This window comes from Salvelinus alpinus, chromosome 14 (genome assembly GCF_045679555.1).
Source record: "Salvelinus alpinus chromosome 14, SLU_Salpinus.1, whole genome shotgun sequence".
Classification (NCBI taxonomy): Eukaryota; Metazoa; Chordata; class Actinopteri; order Salmoniformes; family Salmonidae; genus Salvelinus; species Salvelinus alpinus.
Window position 1 is genome coordinate 56,101,894 of NC_092099.1, and position 11,446 is coordinate 56,113,339.

The window sequence follows — 11,446 nt, forward strand, 5'->3', positions numbered from 1 at the left end:
ATTTGAAGATCAGGAAGTGTCCTTAATGTGTGTGGCCATCTTGCTACACGGAGTTTTTCACAAGGGAGCCCTGCATATACGGTACATAAGACATAACCTAATCCCATATAAAACCAGTCAAATACAGCACAACACAAATATTCAAGAAAAACAGTTACATTCCTCAATAAGAAGGTTCACAATCAATATTTAAATTGCCCGTGCGGCACCAGAACATCCAAATTGTAAGGTATTTTGTAGTTGGTTCCAGCAAAGAGTTGCTTTAAAAATAAAAGCTGATTTACCTAGTTCGGTGGAGACCTGAGGAACCTCAAGAGTTAACCAAATGGGTTTCCATGGCCGAGCAGCCGCACACAAGCCTAAGATCACCATTCGCAATGCCAAGCGTCGGCCGGAGTGGCGTAAAGCTCATCGCCATTGGATTCTGGGAGCAGTGGAAATGCTTTATCCTAAGTGATGAATCACGCTTCACCATCTGCCAATCCGACGGACGAATTGGGGTTTGGCAGATGCTAGAGAACGCTACCTGCCCCAATGCATAATGCTAACTGTAAAGTTTGGTGGAGGAGGAAAAATGGTCTGGGACCGTTCTTCACAGTTTGGGCTAGGCCCCTTAGTTCCAGTGAAGGGAAATCTTAACGCTACAGCATACAATGACATTCTAGACGATTCTGTGCTTCCAACTTTGTAGCAACAGTTTGGGGAAGGCCCTTTCCCGTTTCAGCATGACAATGCCCCCGTGTGCAAAGCGAGGTCCATACAGAAATGGTTTGTCGAGATCGGTGTCAAAGAACTTGACTGGCCTGCACAGAGACCTGACCTCAACCCCATAGAACCACTTTGGGATGAATTGGAACGCCGACTGCGAGCCGGGCCTAATCACCCAACATCAGTGCCCGACCTCACTAATGCTCATGGCAGAACGGAAGCTGCAGTCCCTGCAGCAATGTTCCAACATCTAGTGGAAAGCCTTCCCAGAACAGTGGAGGCTGTTATAGCAGTAAAGGAGGGAACAACTCCATATTAATACCCATGATTTTGGAATGAGATGTTAAACGAGCGGGAGTCCATGAGATGTTAAACGAGCAGGAGTCCATGAGATGTTAAACGAGCAGGAGTCCCTGAGATGTTAAACAAGCAGGAGTCCATGAGATGTTAAACGAGCAGGAGTCCATGAGATGATAAACGAGCAGGAGTCCCTGAGATGTTAAACGAGCAGGAGTCCCTGAGATGTTAAACGAGCAGGAGTCCCTGAGATGTTAAACGAGCAGGAGTCCATGAGATGTTAAACGAGCAGGAGTCCACATACTTTTGGTCATGTAGTGTACCTAATAATCTATAAAGATAGAACGTTAAAACGTGACCCCACTGTTGAACTGTGAAAAGTATTTATTTCCATCCATTTTATCTCATGATGAACAACAAACATGATGTGAAGAGTGAGTGAACAACACACAGATTTACCTTAATATAGAGAACAGAGGTACTGACCAAAATCCTTTTAGATCCTTCAAATCTTAATTCTACATTCTTGTCTGCTGAATGAATGTCCCAGAGTTCCTTCCACCCTGCCACAGTATAAAATGTAATCTCTTCAACCCGAAAGAGAGAAAGGTAAAGTATGACTTCATGCAGGTACAGTACATTAGATATAAAGGTAACTTCCTTCCTGTCCTATCGAGGATTTCAGTGCAACAGTTTTTCAACAGAAATCTATCAATATGTTTGATAGATAGGTCTTGTGTCGTATACAGTAAACTTTGGGCAGTATTTTAGCAACCCTCATGTTACAGTACATTTAATTGAAACATATTTTAATAGCCCGTCCTATGATACAAAACATCAATTTTACAACACTTACAACTAAACTAGCTAGCGGTTGAAATATTGAAATAAATAACAACATTTAAAACATAACATGGTGATTGGAACAGTAAACACAGAGATCACTACGACAACAACCAGTAAGAATGCGAGGTTAGATAAACTAGTAAGAAGTGTAAGTTAAAACAAGATTCAGCTTTTTGAAGGTATCAAAACATGTGAAAGTATGACAACAATGCCAGTTTGTGTGTTTGTGTCCATGACGCCAGTCCAGGGTTATATTCATTAGTGGATACACCAGTGCAAAAAGTGTTTCTTAAAGGACAAGTTCAGGTAGTCCTAACCTGTTTCGACCCGTTTGCTTCCTAGTGAATACAACCCAGTCTCACACAGAGGACGTCTGAGCATCCTCGCCGGGGGCCTTGTTATTCCCTTGCATGCTCCCTGAGAAGTTGTCAGAGTCCAGCAGCTCCACGATACTATACGGAGAACAGTCCTCCAGCCCCAGCTTCCCACAGGCCCAGCCACAGAACCCCTTCTCCAGGTCGCGGACAGACAGCCACCACTCACTAAAGGCCCAGGACACCTGCGCCAGGGTGGAGTACAGAGCCAGGGACAGAGCCATGGGCATGATCAGCATGGGGTAGAAGATGATGAGGCAGGGGCAGATGGTGATCTTATGCCAGAATGTTCTCTCCTCGTTGTAGACCAGGAACACGTTGTACCAGGTGAGCGTTCCATAGTAAAACGACGTGATGAAGGCGATAAGGAATACTAAAGGAGCACACAATAGGCTCCAGAGGATCACATGGGGGCCCTGAAAGAACCCCAAGCCACAGGAACACTTGGGGCCCTGGCCCCTCTCACACTCAGCGTCCAGACGTTCTTTAGAGAGGGCCATGTCCCGGAGTTCTCTCTCTGTTAGAGTAACGTGGATGTCCACCACCTGACCCTTCTTCTTCCCCCTGGTGATGGTGCCGGTCAAGGTCACATAACGGCTGTCTGGGGGCATGCTCCTGTCGCTCCAGCCTCCTGGAGACACACAACAACAACAACATTACGATACTAGTAAGCTCCAGCCTCCTGGAGATACACAACAACAACAACAACATTATGACACTAGTAAGCTCCAGCCTCCTGGAGACACACAACAACAACAACATTATGACACTAGTAAGCTCCAGCCTCCTGGAGACACACAACAACAACATTATGACACTAGTAAGCTCCAGCCTCCTGGAGACACACAACAACAACATTATGACACTAGTAAGCTCCAGCCTCCTGGAGACACACAACAACAACAACATTATGACACTAGTAAGCTCCAGCCTCCTGGAGACACACAACAACAACAACATTATGACACTAGTAAGCTCCAGCCTCCTGGAGACACACAACAACAACATTATGACACTAGTAAGCTGCAGCCTCCTGGAGATACACATCAACAACAACATTATGACACTAGTAAGCTCCAACCTCCTGGAGATACACAACAACATGACACTAGTAAGCTCCACCCTCCTGGAGACACACAACAACAACAACATTATGACACTAGTAAGCTCCAGCCTCCTGGAGATACACAACAACATTATGACACTAGTAAGCTCCAGCCTCCTGGAGATACACAACAACATTATGACACTAGTAAGCTCCAGCCTCCTGGAGATACACAACAACAACATTATGACACTAGTAAGTTCCAGTCTCCTGGAGACACACAACAACATTATGCCACTAGTAAGCTCCAGCCTCCTGGAGATACACAACAACAACAACATTATGACACTAGTAAGCTCCAGCCTCCTGGAGATACACAACAACATTATGACACTAGTAAGCTCCAGTCTCCTGGAGACACACAACAACATTATGCCACTAGTAAGCTCCAGCCTCCTGGAGATACACAACAACAACAACATTATGACACTAGTAAGCTCCAGCCTCCTGGAGATACACAACAACAACAACAACATGATGACACTAGTAAGCTCCAGCCTCCTGGAGATACACAACAACATTATGACACTGGTAAGCTCCAGCCTCCTGGAGACACACAACAACATTATGACACTAGTAAGCTCCAACCTCCTGGAGATACACAACAACAACAACAACATGATGACAGTAGTAAGCTCCAGCCTCCTGGAGATACACAACAACAACATTATGACGCTAGTAAGCTCCAGCCTCCTGGAGATACACAACAACAACAACATTATGACACTAGTAAGCTCCAGCCTCCTGGAGATACACAACAACATTATGACACTAGTAAGCTCCAGCCTCCTGGAGATACACAACAACAACAACATTATGACACTAGTAAGCTCCAACCTCCTGGAGATACACAACAACAACAGTATGAAACTAGTAAGCTCCAGCCTCCTGGAGATACACAACAACAACAACAACAGTATGACACTAGTAAGCTCCAGCCTCCTGGAGATACACAACAACAACAACATTATGACACTAGTAAGCTCCAGTCTCCGGGAGATACACAACAACAACAACATTATGACACTAGTAAGCTCCAGCCTCCTGGAGATACACAACAACAACAGTATGAAACTAGTAAGCTCCAACCTCCTGGAGATACACAACAACAACAACAACATTATGACACTAGTAAGCTCCAGCCTCCTGGAGATACACAACAACAACAACATTATGACACTAGTAAGCTCCAGCCTCCTGGAGATACACAACAACAACAACAACAACAACAGTATGAAACTAGTAAGCTCCAGCCTCCTGGAGATACACAACAACAACAACATTATGACACTAGTAAGCTCCAGCCTCCTGGAGATACACAACAACATTATGACACTAGTAAGCTCCAGCCTCCTGGAGATACACAACAACATTATGACACTAGTAAGCTCCAGCCTCCTGGAGATACACAACAACAACAACATTATGACACTAGTAAGCTCCAGTCTCCTGGAGATACACAACAACAACAACATTATGACACTAGTAAGCTCCAGCCTCCTGGAGATACACAACAACATTATGACACTAGTAAGCTCCAACCTCCTGGAGATAAACAACAACATTATGACACTAGTAAGCTCCAGCCTCCTGGAGATACACAACAACATTATGACACTAGTAAGCTCCAGCCTCCTGGAGATACACAACAACAACATTATAACACTAGTAAGCTCCAGCCTCCTGGAGATACACAACAACAACAACAACATGATGACACTAGTAAGCTCCAGCCTCCTGGAGATACACAACAACAACAACATTATGACACTAGTAAGCTCCAGCCTCCTGGAGATACACAACAACAACAACATTATGACACTAGTAAGCTCCAACCTCCTGGAGATACACAACAACAACAACATTATGACACTAGTAAGCTCCAGCCTCCTGGAGATACACAACAACATTATGACACTAGTAAGCTCCAACCTCCTGGAGATACACAACAACAACAACAACATTATGACACTAGTAAGCTCCAGCCTCCTGGAGATACACAACAACAACAACAACATTATGAAACTAGTAAGCTCCAGCCTCCTGGAGACACACAACAACATTTTGACACTAGTAAGCTGCAGCCTCCTGGAGATACACATCAACAACAACATTATGACACTAGTAAGCTCCAGCCTCCTGGAGATACACAACAACATTATGACACTAGTAAGCTCCAGCCTCCTGGAGATACACAACAACAACATTATGACACTAGTAAGCTCCAGCCTCCTGGAGATACACAACAACAACAACAGTATGACACTAGTAAGCTCCAGCCTCCTGGAGATACACAACAACAACAACAACATTATGACACTAGTAAGCTCCAGCCTCCTGGAGATACACAACAACAACAACAACATTATGACACTAGTAAGCTCCAGCCTCCTGGAGACACACAACAACATTATGACACTAGTAAGCTGCAGCCTCCTGGAGATACACATCAACAACAACATTATGACACTAGTAAGCTCCAGCCTCCTGGAGACACACAACAACAACAACATTATGACACTAGTAAGCTCCAGCCTCCTGGAGACACACAACAACATTATGACACTAGTAAGCTGCAGCCTCCTGGAGATACACATCAACAACAACATTATGACACTAGTAAGCTCCAGCCTCCTGGAGATACACAACAACATTATGACACTAGTAAGCTCCAGCCTCCTGGAGATACACAACAACATTATGACACTAGTAAGCTCCAGCCTCCTGGAGATACACAACAACATTATGACACTAGTAAGCTCCAGCCTCCTGGAGACACACAACAACATTATGCCACTAGTAAGCTCCAGCCTCCTGGAGATACACAACAACAACAACATTATGACACTAGTAAGCTCCAGCCTCCTGGAGATACACAACAACATTATGACACTAGTAAGCTCCAGTCTCCTGGAGACACACAACAACATTATGCCACTAGTAAGCTCCAGCCTCCTGGAGATACACAACAACAACAACATTATGACACTAGTAAGCTCCAGCCTCCTGGAGATACACAACAACAACAACAACATGATGACACTAGTAAGCTCCAGCCTCCTGGAGATACACAACAACATTATGACACTAGTAAGCTCCAGCCTCCTGGAGACACACAACAACATTATGACACTAGTAAGCTCCAACCTCCTGGAGATACACAACAACAACAACATGATGACAGTAGTAAGCTCCAGCCTCCTGGAGATACACAACAACATTATGACACTAGTAAGCTCCAGCCTCCTGGAGACACACAACAACATTATGCCACTAGTAAGCTCCAGCCTCCTGGAGATACACAACAACAACAACATTATGACACTAGTAAGCTCCAGCCTCCTGGAGATACACAACAACATTATGACACTAGTAAGCTCCAGTCTCCTGGAGACACACAACAACATTATGCCACTAGTAAGCTCCAGCCTCCTGGAGATACACAACAACAACAACATTATGACACTAGTAAGCTCCAGCCTCCTGGAGATACACAACAACAACAACAACATGATGACACTAGTAAGCTCCAGCCTCCTGGAGATACACAACAACATTATGACACTAGTAAGCTCCAGCCTCCTGGAGACACACAACAACATTATGACACTAGTAAGCTCCAACCTCCTGGAGATACACAACAACAACAACAACAACATGATGACAGTAGTAAGCTCCAGCCTCCTGGAGATACACAACAACAACATTATGACGCTAGTAAGCTCCAGCCTCCTGGAGATACACAACAACAACAACATTATGACACTAGTAAGCTCCAGCCTCCTGGAGATACACAACAACATTATGACACTAGTAAGCTCCAGCCTCCTGGAGATACACAACAACAACAACATTATGACACTAGTAAGCTCCAACCTCCTGGAGATACACAACAACAACAGTATGAAACTAGTAAGCTCCAGCCTCCTGGAGATACACAACAACAACAGTATGAAACTAGTAAGCTCCAACCTCCTGGAGATACACAACAACAACAACAACATTATGACACTAGTACGCTCCAGCCTCCTGGAGATACACAACAACAACAACAACATGATGACACTAGTAAGCTCCAACCTCCTGGAGATACACAACAACAACAACAACAGTATGAAACTAGTAAGCTCCAACCTCCTGGAGATACACAACAACAACAACAACATTATGACACTAGTAAGCTCCAGCCTCCTGGAGATACACAACAACAACAACATGATGACACTAGTAAGCTCCAACCTCCTGGAGATACACAACAACAACAACATTATGACACTAGTAAGCTCCAGCCTCCTGGAGATACACAACAACATTATGACACTAGTAAGCTCCAGCCTCCTGGAGATACACAACAACAACATTATGACACTAGTAAGCTCCAGCCTCCTGGAGATACACAACAACAACAACATTATGACACTAGTAAGCTCCAGCCTCCTGGAGATACACAACAACAACAACATTATGACACTAGTAAGCTCCAGCCTCCTGGAGACACACAACAACAACATTATGACACTAGTAAGCTCCAGCCTCCTGGAGACACACAACAACAGTATGACACTAGTAAGCTCCAGCCTCCTGGAGACACACAACAACATTATGACACTAGTAAGCTCCAGCCTCCTGGAGACACACAACAACAACAGTATGAAACTAGTAAGACAGAACTCAAAAACATACACAGCACAGTTCACCAAATACATTTCAGGATGATTGTTCTTTGCATAGAAGGGGACTTGCTTTCAGAGGCAAGAGGCAGCTAAACACTGTAGTGGGAAAGACATGTCAGATATCTGGTATGTTACGGAAACAACCCAAAGACACACTTGTCGTACCATACCACTGATGTCTCACCTTCGCCGGTGGGTGTGTTGAGGAACTTGGCCCCCTCCTCCGTGCTCCTCTCGGCACCTCCCTCCTCTCCCCCTTGCTCCTCCCCGGGCCCCCTCTCATTGTCTGAGCGATACACAATGATGGACTCAGGTCTGGGCTCCTTCCTCCTCCTCTTCCTCCGGTTGGCGGAGCCCACCTCTACGTGGTTCCCTGATGCCTCTGACATCTCCGACTGGAGGGAGATGAGCTGGGGGCTGCTACCCCCACTGGGCTGGGGCTCCGCCTGGGCCATACTGGCTGACTAAGGGGACAGATCACTGCTGCTGCCTCACACTCCAACCAAGGTGCATGAATTGAGGAGAAAACTGAAGTAGAGGAGATTCAGCAACTCTTGGAGGACAATGGAAGTCAATAAAACATACTGACTCCCTCCTGACTGGGGCTGGGACACCTCTCTAGGCCTTACCTCCCTCCTGACTGGGGCTGGGACACCTCTCTAGGCCTTACCTCCCTCCTGACTGGGGCTGGGACACCTCTCTAGGCCTTACCTCCTGACTGGGGCAGGGACACCTCTCTAGGCCTTACCTCCTGACTGGGGCTGGGACACCTCTCTAGGCCTTACCTCCTGACTGGGGCTGGGACACCTCTCTAGGCCTTACCTCCTGACTGGGGCTGGGACACCTCTCTAGGCCTTACCTCCTGACTGGGGCTGGGACACCTCTCTAGGCCTTACCTCCTGACTGGGGCTGGGACTAATGATCACTTGGGAAACAGTGCTGCCTGCATGTGTCCATTCTGTGTGAGAGCAGGTATTCTCCGAAGGAAAGCACTGACAGAATTGTACAAAGGAAAAAAACAACCAGAGAATGTTAAGAGTGCTTCGAATATATTTCTGCCTCTGTAACGCATACAGTAATAACACTGGGGTTAGGTTACACTTCATGTTACTGCATTATTTACTTGAATAAACTTATTTGTCGTCTCGATTTATATGCACATTGACAATACCATTGCACATGTACATAGGCCTAGAAAACTACATTTCATATAATTTCATGAATGAAAGGGTTGTCCGATAAACGGCCAATGCTGTATAAAAGCGCCGACACCATTTTCTGCGGTGGATCACGTCTACCCTACCGATGTACTAATGTAACCTCATCACCGCTTTGACAACGATGGAGCCGTGAAAACCCACCATTACAACATAACTATATTTTCAACATGGAGGCCACATTATGCATCAATGCATCAGACAAAAGGTTTACAGTAGATTGTATCAGCATTAAATGGTAGCGGAGAAACGCAACGTAAAAGGCAATGTTTTCCCTTTAAATCACATCACACCCAGATATCCGTTATTTTGTCTAAACAAATACCGGCGGCGTGGAAAACGTTTGCATATACACTCAAAGACAATATGTCTTACCTTAAAATGATTTACCACCGAAACTGAGGTATAGTAGTAGTGTTATTTTATCCGACACCCCTTCGATAGACGTCCGCTCCACACCACTACGCTGTTCGCCGATGTAGGCAGGGTTGCCAGGACCATGAAATTTGTATCCCAATGACAACACAAATCTAGGACAAAAAGACTGAAAAATAAACAAACATATTTTTTTCCACAGGAAGAGGGGAGTTGCCACGTTTATACAATAAACAATTATCCCATAATGTTACCGAGCCAATTAAGAAGGAATATCGTAACTTGTAACTATGTTAGACGCAAAATGTGGTTTTCATCATAATAATAATCATTGTGAACTAAGACATGACAGGTTAATAAACTAATTTGATTATGTCGCAAGAGACAAGATAATTCGCCTTTATTAAACTGGCCAGATAATCAGATAATCTATCAGTGGATGATTTAACTAATTTGACTGCTCTGATTAAGGCATGGTGCTAAGGGCTGTTCTTAACATGACCCAACGTGGAGTGATTAAACAATAAGGCACGAGGACAGCCCCATAATTCGCAGGAGAAAAAGACGGAAGAGTTATCACGGAAAGAAATGGGGTGCCATGTGAGGATCCACTGACAAGTGGCTAATCTGCCTTTGCCATCCGTACTATTGACCAACATACAATCACTGGATAATAAATTGGACAAACTAAAAGCGCGTATATCCTACTAAAGGGAAATTAAAAACTGTAAAATCGTATGTTTCACCGAGTTGTGGCTGGACAAAGACATGAATAACATACAGCTGGCGGGTTATACATTGTATCGACAGGATAGAACAGCAGCCTCTGGTAAGAAAAGGGGTCCATGTATATTTGTAAACAACAGCTGGTGCACGATATCTAAAGAAGTCTCGAGGTTCTGCTCACCTGAGGTAGAGTATCGCATGATAAGCTGTAGACCACACTATCTACCTAGAGAGTTTTCATCTGTATTTTTCGTAGCTGTCTATTTACCACCACAGACCGATGCTGGCACTAAGACCGCACTCAATGAGCTGTATTCCGCCATAAGCAAACAGGAAAATGCTCATCCAGAGGTGGCGCTCCTAGTGGCCGGGGACTTTAGTGCAGGGAAACTTAAATCAGTTTTACCAAATGTGCAACCAGAGGGAGAAAAAAATTCTGGACCACCTTTACTCCACACACACAGAGACACATACAAAGCTCTCTCTCACCCTCCATTTGGCAAATATGAACATAATACTATCCTCCTGATTCCTGCTTACAAGCAAAAATTAAAGCATGAAGCATCAGTGACTAGATCAATAAAAAAGTGGTCAGATGAAGCAGATGCTAAGCTACAGGACTGTTTTGTTATCACAGACTGGAATATGTTCTGGGATTCTGCCAATGGCATTGAGGAGTATACCACATCAGTCACTGGCTTCTTCAATAAGTGCATCGATGATGTCGTCCCCACAGTGACTGTACGTACATAACCCAACCAGAAGCCATGGATTACAGGTAACATCCGCACTGAGCTAAAGGGTAGAGCTGCCGCTTTCAAGGAGCGGGACTCTAACCCGGAAGCATATAAGAAATCCCGCTATGTCCTCCGACAAACCATCAAACAGGCAAAGCCTCAATACAGGACTAAGATTGAATCATACTACACTGGCTCCGACACGTCGGCTTGCAAACTATTACAGATGACAAAGGGAAGCACAGCCGAGAGCTGCCCAGTGACACAAGCCTACCAGACGAGCTACATTTATTCTATGCTCACTTCGAGGCAAGTAACACTGAAACATGCATGAGCGCATCAGCTGTTCCGGACGACTGTGTGATTCAAACTCTCCGCAGCCGATGTG

General features: G+C 45.0%; 1 protein-coding gene across 4 annotated transcripts; it reads right to left on the reverse strand.

Annotated features, from left to right (window-relative positions):
- Positions 1–1,371: 1,371 nt before the first annotated feature.
- On the reverse strand, positions 1,372–11,070 carry tmem169b (transmembrane protein 169b). Of its 4 annotated transcripts, none has more exons than XM_071341924.1 (4): positions 10,503–11,070; positions 9,596–9,750; positions 8,188–8,995; positions 1,372–2,856 (listed from the first exon to the last, which is right to left on the reverse strand). In XM_071341924.1, the coding sequence occupies exons 3-4, from the start codon at positions 8,456–8,458 to the stop codon at positions 2,210–2,212; spliced, it is 918 nt and encodes a 305-aa protein (XP_071198025.1). In that variant the 5' UTR covers positions 8,459–8,995; positions 9,596–9,750; positions 10,503–11,070; the 3' UTR covers positions 1,372–2,209. The 4 variants fall into 4 exon arrangements, with proteins under 4 accessions (XP_071198025.1, XP_071198023.1, XP_071198024.1 ...); XM_071341922.1 differs by having other exon boundaries at positions 9,596–9,764; XM_071341923.1 differs by having other exon boundaries at positions 9,596–11,070.
- Between the last annotated feature and the right edge of the window lie 376 nt (positions 11,071–11,446).